The sequence below is a fragment of the Diceros bicornis genome, chromosome 21 (genome assembly GCF_020826845.1).
Source record: "Diceros bicornis minor isolate mBicDic1 chromosome 21, mDicBic1.mat.cur, whole genome shotgun sequence".
NCBI classification, from domain to species: domain Eukaryota; kingdom Metazoa; phylum Chordata; class Mammalia; order Perissodactyla; family Rhinocerotidae; genus Diceros; species Diceros bicornis.
In genome coordinates this window covers 46,776,599-46,790,439 of record NC_080760.1, presented here as the reverse complement: position 1 = coordinate 46,790,439, position 13,841 = coordinate 46,776,599, and the positions used below count along the sequence as shown (strand labels likewise).

The following is a 13,841-nucleotide window of genomic DNA, read 5'->3' as shown; positions in this document are numbered from 1 at the left end:
TATAGTAGAAATACAATATGAGAAAGAAGCAGGGAGAAGGAAGGAGATTAAAGTGACAAAATGGTAAGTATGTCCAGGGAATATGATAGTAAACAGCCACACAAAAGAATTTAGACAGAGAAACCCTACCTCCCATAGATGTTACCTAAAAGTATTTATGAAGAGGAATTACATATTAAAATAATGTAATTAGACATCAAAATGCTTACACCCTATAAAGGCAAGCGTAACTACTTGCAAAATGAATCCTTTTTACCTGATGCTGTTGGAGCTCCTCTCCCATCAGTTACTCCTTTGGAAGGAGGATTTGTAAGCATCTGTTTATCTTCCTTTTCTGCCCTGGGACATTCATTATGGTAAGAGGGGTCTGGGGCTAGCGGTGCTGCAACTTCCGAACCACGACTTAAGTCAAGAGGGAGATAAGGTCCCAGCTTCTCAAGTGACAAATGTGCAACATCAGGCACTACACAAAATAAAGAATGTAAAAGAACATTAACATACGTAAACTGGCTCAGTTAATATCAATGTGGATTCAAGTGTTACATAAGTTCAACAGTGCCTGGCACAAGGTGGCACTCAATAAGTATCTGTAGAATAAATGAAGCGCTTATAAGTCCAAAAGATGTTAAGAAAGAAAAAGCAGAAATTTCTTAATATTTTAATAATCTTTATCTATTAGTGTTTTCTTTATCTTCTTTTATGTTTGGTTCTATAGGAAATCAATATACATTACCCTCTGGTACTGAAGATTCTTGCTGATTTTGAGAACTGATGGAGAATACTTTCCCATCAGTGGCTGGAGAGGGAGGAGAAATCTTTTCTACAGAATCATCAGGCATGGGCAAGGTGGCTAAACGCTGAGATCTTCTTCTCCGCTCACTATGCTTGAAAGGTCTAGGGGGGTTCACAGGCTGTGGAGGACCTAGAAAAAGATCTTCAATGTTCACGAAGCAGATACATGCCAGGATCATCTTATAATATTTAAGGAGATAAACAGGAAAAATGATTCAAATTCTGCCCTCTGATGTTGTAAGGTATCCACAAGGAACGGCTTGTTCCAAAAGTAATCAAAGGCAAAAACTGTGCCCTCATTCACAAAGAGTTAATCAAAACTTCTAAAATCTAAAGCCTACTAGAACCAAAAGAAAATAACATGGAACACTAAGTTCAGGTAGTTTCCCAACTGACAGACCACAGTTAATTCTTTAATTGCAGATCGTTGTGTTAGTTGCCATTTTTCCTTAGGGAAAATAGTCTCTGTATAGCCAAAAATTAAAAAAAAAAAAATATATATATATATATATATATCCCTTTTACTACATTACAAATCTAGAAATTCTAAAGAAAAAAGAAAAAACAGGGGGCATAGGTGACAAAAATCGGACACGCATTGTAGAGTTAGTTCTTTACTTGCCAAAGTAAAACTAACGTAAATAATTTATCCCACCCTCACTCCCCCCAATGGCTTTTTATAAACATATGTTTGGGCCTGATTCATTAAAAAAAAATTGAACACAAATAACTTTAACTACTTATTATGGGCTAATAATGAGGATTTTAAAAGAATATGACACTGTTCTTTCCCTCATGTGTTTTATTTTAACTAACTTGTTGAGTCATTTAAGCATCTTCTAGCTATAACATAAAAGTTTGGAAATTTCTGTCCTTTTTTAACCTTTAGTTTTCTTCTTTCTACATGGCATGTAAACATGTTTGATTATTGAGAATAGACAGGATTACATAGGCCAATATATTCATGTTCATTTAGAAGGATGTAATAAGAGTGGTCTACAGAGGTTGATGCTTCGAGTATTTAAAAGTAATTTTACAAAAATCAAAATTAAAAAGACATGGTGGTAATTGAAAAAAATGAAAGAATAAAATCCAATTGCTGTAACATTGTGGTTATAATACCAAAATACAAAGCAATTTCAAAATAAAATACTTATCCATGTCATCTAACATAGTAATGACTACTAATGACATTATTTCATGATAAATGCCATAACGAAATGAAGCTTATTATGAGGAAACAATTTATTTTTTCTGTTCCCATTCTTTCTACTCATTTAATTAAAAAGAACGAAACAAAAACAAAAAAGTACCAAAACCTGATCAAAAATTGAAAAATATGGTTTGGTAGAAAATGAGGCAACTAAATAGAAGAGGAGGTTAATATATTTGATTGATAAACGTCTTCTCAATACCAACATTTTTAATTGTTGTAGAAGATATAATATGGAAGAGTTCATAAGGATACAGGTCATATTCATTTACTAATCAGGTTACTAATTCATTTGCTGTATGAAGAGCAAAAGAAAAGTATCTTTTACCCACTTTGCAGGTAACTGTTTTATGTATGTCTCTAACTTAGAATTCTAAACTAATATGAGAAACACAGGTCAACACAAATCTTGTCTTTTCTATATATCCAAACCCATGCTGAAAGGCTATTTTTAAAAAGACTAAGTTAACTCTTGAAAGATCAGTGGTATTGAAACAGTAAAATCTTCAAAGACAAGATCAAGGAAGTACTCTTCTCTCATTAGTAAGATTAAACTGAAGTTTGCACTCTAAATCCTAGCATAAGAACAAATAAAAACATACTGCAGAGGGGTGCAGACAAGTGGGGACAATAACTAATCTATCCAGAAGAAAGTCTTAGAGGAGTTGAGGACAAACGTCCACCTTGGGTCTTTTTCTCTCTCTTTCTGGGTTTTTTTCTTTTTTGTAATGAATCAGGCCTCTCATTGTGTTTGGTTTACTAGTTGAGGAGAGTCAAACTACAGTGAATCTGCATTATTAAACGGTAAGGCTTTGCAACCAGCAGTACAGTCCCTGTACAACAAATCAGTCAGAACTGTATATGGTTTTTGCCCCTGAAATAGTTTCAAGCCTTCCCTATCATATCCACTTGAGTTTTTAAAAAGCAACTTCATAAAAATACAATATAACTACAGTCAAACTGTTTTTAATGTATCTTATAGGATAAGTAACTATTTTTTAAAAATCTGTGCTCACTAGTTTTATTTATCACTGAAGAAGAAAGCTGAGATACAAGCGTCAAATCCTCGACTTGTATTAATTCTGGGGAAAGTGGTGATTTAGGGGGTTTTATACACCCAGAAGAATCTCCAGATTCATGTTTGCATTTCTTGCTGCGAGCCTTCCCTGAAGACAAAGTTGAGGATAACAGTGCAGGTTTCTGAGTGTTGGCAGAACTGCTAATGTCAGCTTCATTTTTTTTCTGACTTTGAGGTTTAGGTGAAATCGCCTGAATAAATAATAAAAAATTGATATTTTTATTTTGGTTTCTTCATTTTTGTTCTTGTATTCTATTTTGATTGTTAAGCAACTTTAGTATCCAAAAACATTGTTAAGCAACATATAACATTTCTATTACAAATGAAAAACCAAAAGGAACCCCACAAATTATTAACTAAAAGTTGAATACGCTGTCTTTAATGGGATGCTGTCAACTTTTAGTCTGGACTTGGTTTTTTAAAAATATAATATTGATATTTTCAGAATATAAAATGTTATCTTAATGGACAAATATCTTCAGTATTAAACTGAAACATACCTCTTTTGAAACCATAATTACCAATGATAATAATAATTAGGTAAATAAACAGAATTTTCATGTTTTTGAGCATTAGAGGAATACACTTAAGCTTCTGACTTTCAGATGTTTTCTTATAAAATAATTTCCTTTATCAAGGTGAATGTGGAGGTCTAAGTAGACAGTTTCCCTTTAAAGAAAGATCTCAACAGGAAAACAATGACCAAATTAACAAAACATTATCTTTAACTCATTTTAGTGCTGAAAGCTAGAGTTTCATAAGCATAATGCATCATGAAATCAAAGCTACCAGCAATACAGAGTTAAAAGACTAAAAAAACAATACAAAACAGGCAACAAAAAAAAAAACCAAGAAGTAAAACCAAGTGTAAGTTAAAAACATTGGATTTAAAAACAAAATACGTCGCATTCTTAGATGAGAGTTTTTACCTTCTTCCTGCCAACTGATACTTTTAAAAAAAAATTAGAACTTTGTCAGTTCTTTCATAAAGAATATCTTTATTCATTTGGCAGTAAAATTTCCTACATATGTAAAAATATATGTGAATGTGTCCAAAGACAACAGAGAACAGCCACATTGGATGGATTTGCAATCTATGGTGTTGGAATGCCTCTACTGTATCTTTCTGATATACGTATCTGACAGCAAAATATGAGACACGTTTTCTTAAAGCTATACTAAGATAAGCCTCTAGAAAGAATCAAATTGCTAGCACTATGAACAACATGCTTGTCCTCAAGAAACCTTTTTACTTCTACATCTTTTGCGAGGGATGACCATCAGGTCTGCAGTCTGCAGTTCTCTGGTACATGAAAGATCATTGTCTGGGGACCAAACAGCTTTCTGTTCCCACTAAAATATAAGGTGCTCAAATTCTGGTGGGAAAAAAGTGTGCATTTGGTATTAAGCAGGGCACTTTTGAATGCTCTATAGATGGCATGTTGAACACACCACATAAAAGGGCTGGTGTGAAGGGTCCCATTCAGTTGTCATCATTTCTATTCTTGAATTTACTCATTACACGTGTATAAGTGCAGATTAATCATTTGAAAAAGTACTCCATATATGGAAAGGATTCCTAAGCTTATCATAAAAGGTGTTGCCAGAAAAGTAATTAGAGCCATTACTTGTAAATAAACAATTTTATTGTTCATCTTCACATATGTGAGAGACATCACTACAGCATCCATTACTCTCGAGTTACAAAGTTATAAAACAAGATTTTAAAACTTAAATTAATATCTTGATAAGGTGCTTAACTTCTAAACAAGGACAAATTAACATTTTTAAAAACTTACTGAATTAAGCATCTAATGCAGGTTTTATCCAAAAGTAAATATAACATGACAATTCCCTAATACAATTAAATAATCTATAATTAATAATGTAAGAATTGGGGTTCAAGACCACAGAGTTTGAATTTTTTTTTAATGTAAATAAAATAAATTCATTAACATAGTAAGTTTTGGCTATAGGCCTGTAAATAGATCTATGTCACGAATGACATTATTTTACTCATTAGGACAACAGAGGTTAGCGACAATCAATACCTCTCCTTTAAGTCGACTGTTGATAGCAACTGAGATATAATTAAAAGTTTTATAACTCGGCTTTTTAACTCTGAAGCAGGGCAAACACTTAGCATAAAAATTAAGAGTTTGATTACAAAATATTTTCACATTGAAATCAAGCTGAACGACAAATAAAAAAGGGAACAGCATGACGTTCCTTAAAAATCTAAAATAATTTACAAAGTTTTCATTAATGATTATTGGCCTCTTTGTTACAAAACTGGCAAGGACTCTCAAAGATGTTTTAATTAGGCAAATAGAAACAGCCGAGTTACTCAATTTTTCTTTCTTCCTTTTCTTTAAACTCACTTTCAAAATGTTATTTTCTGTACCTCTCTCTGAAATGGGCACTGCCCTCTACACTAACTTCCACATATAATAAGTAATTTTCATAATCACATTCACCTTGGCAGGATTGTGCATAATGAAAGATTGACATTGTAATGAATTTTCCAGAAACATTTTATTACCCAAGTCCCTGATTTATTGCATTCTGAGAATACCATGAACAGTGGTGAAAATACAAAATACCATTATTATCTGGGATGTTGAATATAGTAATACACAGTAAAAAAGTTATTTAAAATTTGGTTGATATACTGACAATAATGGCAGAGACTTAACCGTTTGATGATCACAGAAAATCAGAAGTATGATTCGCTGACATATTAATCAATTTAAAAGACCATTGATCAAATACAACATTAATGGAGGCACCAAAACAATGCACTGTTATCAAATCAGGCCTGAAATAACCCTGAAAAACTCAATACAATATCAATTAAATTTGGACTATTTTTTAAAACGCATATAGAGAAGAGCAAAAGATACTCATTTTAAAGTCTTCTTTATTAGGCTACTAATAAAGAAAATGAAAATAATACAAAAAGGATATATTAAAACTACATTAAGGCTCAGATTTTAAAACAGGAGAACCAAGGAAATCCAGTTATGGCTATTACTGTGTTCTTATAGTCTTACAGTGCCCAAGAAGTTAAGCCCTTAGAAAATGTAAAAGCATGCACAGTTCATTATGTACAGGTATTGTAGGGAATCTGAAGGTAGCCAAGGCAAAATCTAGCAACTGCAACCTTCCTTTTAAATTCCTCTATTAGGTGGTTTAAAGACAGACCCTTAATAGTTTTTTTAAATTCTCTTTTTTTGTAGTTATTAAAATATACATCCTAGCAAAAATGTATGGCTCATTGATCAATTCATAAAACACAGTCAGTCTAACAACACCAATTGTTACAATATAAAAGAAACTTCTTACAAAAGAAGCTTTATTAGATGTCAAAAAACCCTGTTTTAACTCACAAATGAAAAGTATTTGTGTAAGGGTCTTTTTTGTAAGCTAAAGGTGATCCAGCTGGAAGCTTATACCCTGGGATGCCTGTCTCCAGGCCTTCAAATGTTGGAGACAAAGGCTTTAATGCCAGTCTATCGAAAACAAATGCTAAAGAAGTCTGTAGTTTATCTCTGTATACCTTGGAGAAGGCAAAGTTAAAAATATATCATCAATTAAGTAGCTTCCTATTCTCACATCTGATCAAAACGGCAATTTCAATTACATGGATACTATAGCTCCGTGATCATTCCAGTTGGGAACCTTGAAAAAAATCAAATGCTACCATTTCATACCTGCTCCAGCATTGGAGCCGTTTCACTGTAGTCTTCCTTTTTTTCAGCACCATCCACCCCAACAGCTTTGGATGCCAACAAACCTTGAGAAAAATCGCACAGAAATTGCTTATTAGAAAAAATATTGACTCTTACCCTAATTAACTTCTCAAAAGTGTTAGCAGTTGAAATCCCCCATCCTTTTTAATATATAGGAAGTAAATATTCTCAAAGTTTACTTGTCAAAAATACAAAGACCCTTAATAAAGACTCAAGGGACTGAATTAGAACTTGAGAGTTAGTTACATAGTTGTTCATTTTTTATATTACTCCTAAAGATATCCTTTAAAAACCACATGCATACACATTTATTCTATAAAAATTTAAACTTCTATGGCTTAATGTTCAGAAACCTAAGACTGCTTAGATAGTTAATACTCAGAATATGGGCTTTGTCTATACAACTGAAATAAAATACAGAATTAAGATATGAGAAATCCTTCCAAACATCTAAAACATAAAATCAGACTTTTGTTGTTGTTGTATTATTAGCTAAAAAAAATGCTCCTGATTTTTAATTTCACTTGGATCCTCTAACCTAAGCTTTGTAGGTTTATTTCTATACTCAGTTGTAGCTTATCTTTTTACAAAAGTGCCCAAAACACTGATGGATCCATTTTATGTTAATGGGGAAAAAAGTGTGAGTCCTTCCTACAACATTTGAACTTACTACTATTATAGACTCATTCTACAAATGATGAAATAATTTGGGAGTTCCAGTTTTCTTCAATGTATACCACTAATTCTCAATTTTAGAAGACCGAGTATTTTAACTGGAGTATATATAATTAACTTTGCAAGGCATTAAAACTCTGCTTTAATTTATAAATTAAAGGCATTTACTTGGTCAAGATTCTTTGCTAAGCACCTGACAGGTAACTTCAATGAAGCAGGTTTATAACCCTTATATGGTATTTATTTTTGCTTATGGCCACCAAGCACATAAAATGTCACCAAAAATCATTTTTGTGTCATTTCAAAGTTGGCCACACAAAATCTTTGCTTCAAAGGAAGCATGTTTAATAATCAACAACATAATAGTAAACTTACTGCAACAATTATACCACCTACATTATTGAAGCTATCTATAACATATTTAACAGGAGAAAAAAGGTGCCCCCAAATGCCCCTAACTTTGAGCTATCCATCTGGCAACATCTCTTGACTTTTTCAGATAACTATCTCAAAGATGTTAAGCAATCTAAGCAGAAATTCAAATATTAAAATTGTATTCTTACAGCAGTACTAGGGCCAAGTATTAAATTAGGCAAAAAGCACCTCTGTTTGATTGGAAAGTTGAATACCTAGCACTTGGAATTGTAATTGAGAATAGAAAAGGCTGAGTGTAAAGCAATGATTTTGATACATCAATGAATGGTATTAAAACTGATATTTGGTCCAGTTTGAGATAACAATCTACATAGTTTGTTCAAGGCTCACACAATATCAAGTGTATATTTAAATGGGGAAAAAACCCCAATATATAAATAATTTTACAAAAATAGTTTATAAACCATAAATTCAATCCTCATTACATTAAACTTCTGAACATAATTTTAGATGACTGAAAAAGATGTGGCATGGAGTATTCCTTCAACATTTAAAACCACCCTCACAGGTTCTTCACTAGCTAATATTTTTGAGAATCAATACTACTGAAATACAAAGAAAAATAATTAGGGAATCAAGTTCTTCTTTTGCAGTGAACTGAGTAGAAGTTCTACTTCTAAGGGCTATTCAAACAGGACAAATATTTATTATTCAATCTATTAAATATATCTTATATTTTGTTTCCTTTCATATAAGTGGTGGAGATGCTTTTTAAATCTCATCAATAGGTGGAATAAATCACAAACTACAACAGTAGAAATAAGGTACTACAAATTTTAAAAGAAACAAAATAATTCAGCCGCACTCTGTGAATTTAAATTAGGATATTACAAACCAAGTTAATTAAAAGCAATTCCTTTTTAATGGTTTGTGAAGGAAAAATAAAGCTTTGTAATGTTCTTATAAAAAAGTAATGGGGCATTTAATAAAAACTACTTAAAATGAGATGAGAAAATACTTAGTGTCTAGTGAATTCAAAAGCCTCAAATGTGATCAGTAAAAAGCTTTTCATACTTTATATGCATACCAACTTATAAAAGAATTACCAAATATAAACAACAAAAGGAGACAAAAAATAAAATACATCCTTGAGGAGAGGACTCTGACCACTGCTGCCTTAAGAGGCAGTCCAAAATCTGTTATCTTGACCTGCAAACATTCCAGGCAGAAATGTAATACCCTTAGAAAATGAGAAGAATTGGAAAAAAAATAGATACAAATGAAATTAACTTTAGTTACTCACAAATATGTATTAATTATCAATATATTACTAACAGTTCCTCCTCCAGCAGAACATATCTATAATTATCTTAACAGAATGCATTATATAGTTTCAAAAAATTACTTAAATATCAGGTAGAAGTAGAATATCAAGTATTGATGAGTCCCACCAACAAAGTTAAAATTTCTCAATACTCTAATCTACTTCAGCTATGAAATATACAGTTGGTCTCTCGCTGCCAACAGGAATAAACAAAATAGAGACCAGAGCACCCTGGAATGGCCAAGGGGAGGAAAGAAAGAGCAAAGTTAAATTCGTGGTTTACTTTTCATCCAAGGATTCCAAAACACAACATTCTTGCTGCGATTAAGCATCAAATATTCCTGATGTTATTATCGATAAGATATTATTGGTCAATTCAAACCTCTGGGTTTTCAAAATTATTTTTAAAATTCCTTAAGCTGCACAAACAAATCTAAGCTGGCTGAACTTGTAGGAACTCCTAGAACTACTACAAACAGACCATGTACCAACTGCTGATGTTTCTTCTTTTACTCCCTTAACAACCTGTATTTTAAAGTCTATCCAAATTTGCTTGCAGTTTGCTTGCAACTTTGTTCCAAAGTATGGACTCTTGATTCTCTTTGTAAAATTGTGTATTCTAAATCAGTATGCATAAAGTATATAACCGTCAATAAGGTATATTACATAATGAAAAATAAGACTCTGGAAGAACACGTATATATACTATGCAACTATAATTTCAATGTCTACTTATTTGGAAACTTTGAAAAAAGCCATCCTATACCATTCCCTATAGAGGAATCAGGTTTAGAATCTCTGTAGGGTATGTATATGGGGAGGGGAACAGAGAGAGAGTGAATAAATACATAAATTAAATTTATCCAGTGGCTGGTCCACTTATATCCAGTTAGAACTATTTAAAAAATAAATAAAATGGAGTTGGGGGAAATACATCAGAGCAGGCTGAGATGCTGCCATGATCGCAGCCCTATTCCTCTAAGGAGTAAAGGGACAAAAACACACATATAAATCAGCATGATAAATTTAAAATACACCATAATTCTGAAACAAAATCACTATTTTACATTAGTTCTCATCTCTTTTTATGGTCTACAAATGAAATTTACTGTATAGAGGCAAGCCTGAGTTTCAACCATCAAAGACAATCTTATAGGATCTGTTGTCATTTTGCATGATATAGTTGTGACCAAATCAGAAACAGACGCAGAGAGATGAACTATTAAAAGGATTAACATACATTTAAATATTTTGAGTAAATAAAGGTAAAAGATCATAACGGTTTCACTTTCGCAAAGTCTTATGCTCTTCTACTGCTACCAAACTATCACTTGTCCATTTGAGATTCACAAGGGGAAGTGAAGACACAGTCCCTCCACAGGAGCACAGGGTGTTACTAAGCAACCAATATTAGAACTTCCTTGAAGCACATGGTAAAACAGTTCTTTTTTTCCCACTATTGTCTTTTCAAGGCCATGTGGAGATAATGCATCATTGTGTGTCCAGTAAGGCACATGTCAGAGTATATTGACTGAAACTAAAATCCGGTTATCCAGATTGTAGGAAAAACCGTGATGCTGGTAAGCTGGCAATTGCAGTGTCAGTGTCATTTCCATCTTCCTTGATCTTGGCTCCTCCAACAGTGTTGTTTCAATCTTGGTATCACAGGAGTTACAAGTCCTATTCCAACTTCTCCCACAGTACAAAGCACTTGATTCCATTATTCTAAGGCAAAACTGAAGTCTCAAGTTGCCATCATAATAATCACTTGGATAACATTGTGGCTTTCTCCAAAGCTAACAGTTTCTAAGGAAAAGGTGGAATGGGTGAACTGATTTGAAATATTTCCTGTCCTGGGGCTGAATATATTCTTTATCAGAGAAAGGCACAAAAATAATATTAACAAGTGGAAAGACTAAACATTCTCACCTGTTGAAACCAATTATAATCACTTAGATGAATACTATAATAAAACGGTTCTAAAGAACCTTCAGCTGCAGACTCATCTTTCAGTGGGCTTCCTCCACTCTTTAGAAAATGGTCAACATGTTTAATTTACATTTATTCTTGGATCTGTCAATGATACCAACCTTTTTCAAATTATTTAAATGAATGCCAACAAACGTTTATATAGCTTTATCAGGCCAAAGGCACTAAAAACCATTTTGTCCTTAAAATAAGAACCTATGACTGAATAAAGTACTTTAGCTCCACTTTTAACATATACTCAGAAAAATTAAAAATTAAATATCTTCACAATTTCTTTTAAAGACTATAATCATTAGGCTGAATAGGTCTTGGAAGTGATGGGGCCTACTACGACTGGCCCCAATTCTAAAACTTAAATCCCTTCTTCTACGAACACTACCCAGGCTAAGATATTCCGTGTTTTTCAGCACCCTACCACTCTACTTTCTAAATTACAACAAAGCACAGAGAAACAAGCCCAGATACTAGAGACCAACTGAAGATAAGGATAGAAATTAGAAAAACATATAGAAGTACTTTTACATTGGGAATTAACAGATTCAGAAACTGAATTTAATTTAGTATCCATCTTTCCAACCATATATGGTACCATCCTTACTGAGACTGGTCAAGAGTAAGAATGTTTGTATAATAACATTTAGAACCTCAGACATTATGTCACCACAGGTTGACAAAAGCAGATAATTCAATTCTTATAGATACTATTCCTACCACCAAGGTGATTTAAAAACTATGGAGTTTTGTAACATTTGATCCTATTGATCCTCACAACAGCCCTGTGAGGTAGGTAGAAGATATGTGATATTTTTCACATTTCACAACAGAAAAAGCTGACAGTATTGAAAGACGATGACCTTGAAGAAACATAAAGCAACTGTCTTCCTTATTAACTAGTTAGTTACACTAAACCAAAAGACACATTTTGCTTTATTAAAAACAAACTACTCTAAAATCAAACCCTCCATTCCCCCCAAAAAGAATCATTGTAGTTTACCAGTAATCTTGTTAAGTCGAGCTCTCTTTGCCTGAAAGGAGTTGCCTTGATTATTTTTCCTCTTGTTTGATAATGTGCTCTCTGGCTGTGGAAAGACCATCTTTGGGACGTTCTCTACATGAAGTCCTACTTTTAATAGAATATATATATGAGAGTTTATCTAGAATCCAAAGTTAAAACACATATATTTTTTTTAAATAGCAAAATACTAAAAATACTTTGCATTTAGTTTTTTTAATATAGTGCTTGACATAGAACTTTAAAAAACACAAATCTCTCCAGACCGATATTAATATATAAATAAACTACTAAGCAGTTATTCTTTAGGAAAGAAAAGCAGGAATCCAATGACTTACTGCTTTTTCCATATCACATAGTGATATACATGCAGAAGCATTTAAAAAGTTAAAGAAAAAACACAAAAAAAAACTAAAAAACCAAAAACTTACTACCCAGAAGTTACAAATTAAAATCTCAACTCATTTCTATTCAAGAATATTGAGGGCATCCACCATCAAGTACCCACATTAGACCATTAATCTTCAGATTTGTTAAGATGCTAGAAAAATTAACCATCATATTACCCTAGGGAAAAAAGCCTAATAATTTAACTATACATTCACAATACAGGTAGCCAAGGGGTCTGACTTATTCACTATGTGAGTTTACTACTGCCATAAGGAATGAACATAAGAACATATTCTGTACCAAATGTTTCACTAGATGTGGGCAGATCTTCCTTCTTCTCAACTTCTGGTGTGGCTACAGAAGTTGCAGTTTCTTCCTTTTTTGAAGGTACTTTAAACCATTTTCTCTCCTCTTTCTCTTTATCTTTATTGCTGTTAGCGCTGGTTCGAGGTTTGTTCCCTGTTTTATTCTTGGCTGCAGCTGCAGCAGCTGCTTTGACTAAAGCTATCCAATCCTCCAAAGGAAAAACACAAAACACGGAAAGCATTAAAAATTAATCAAAATTTAATTACATGAATGAATAAAAACATGTATCACACTTTCAAAGCTACTTTCACTCACAAATATAAAAATCGGACTAACTATATCTACAAGGTAGATCATCAACCTGGTAGATTATCAAACAATAATATAATGGGTTAGCTGGATTGTATAACCCTATATAAAATAGGAAAATATTCAATAACAACTATTCCTTTGACATATTTTCTCAGGAATAAAATCTAAATAATAGAAGAAACCTATGACAAATGTGTAATATTATATGACATTCTGCCTTAGTACTTTAGAGTTTAAATGGTGAATTGTGTTTCTTTTTTGTAATAGGGCAGATCGTAAAAGAAATAAGAGAAAAATGATTATGTTGCAATTTTGCAAAGATTAAAAGAAATGTATTCCCATTGTGCAAATTACTATTCCTTATTAGGAACACTGTACCACTCAAAGTATGGTCAATTTCATAGAAATCAAGGTATGACTTTTTTTTTTTAAAGCTTTTAAAGTTCAGATACCAATTTATCACAACAGCTTAACAGTACTAGTGAAAGAAAAAAAGAGCCACTTGACTTGACCAAGATGAAGTACACACTGTCCGGCTCCAGGTTAACATCCTTCCCTCTACAACTTCCTGGGTCTGTGTTAGTTACCATTCTTCTGAGATGTGAATATTTATTTTTCCTGTA

The 13,841-nt window shown here is 32.6% G+C and overlaps 1 protein-coding gene across 9 annotated transcripts in view; it reads right to left on the bottom strand.

Moving 5' to 3' along the window:
• Positions 1-13,841, bottom strand: part of PHF20L1 (PHD finger protein 20 like 1) — a 73,964-nt gene that overhangs the window by 30,958 nt on the left and 29,165 nt on the right. For 6 of the 9 annotated variants that reach the window (XM_058564963.1, XM_058564956.1, XM_058564955.1 and 3 more), the window contains 6 exons: positions 12,901-13,114; positions 12,193-12,321; positions 6,797-6,879; positions 3,022-3,274; positions 734-922; positions 257-463 (listed from right to left, as the gene is read on the bottom strand). In XM_058564963.1, coding sequence (XP_058420946.1) covers positions 257-463; positions 734-922; positions 3,022-3,274; positions 6,797-6,879; positions 12,193-12,321; positions 12,901-13,114 — 1,075 coding nt within the window. The remainder of the gene's footprint in view (positions 1-256; positions 464-733; positions 923-3,021; positions 3,275-6,796; positions 6,880-12,192; positions 12,322-12,900; positions 13,115-13,841) is intronic. The other 3 variants (XM_058564957.1, XM_058564959.1, XM_058564962.1) reach the window with 1 other exon arrangement.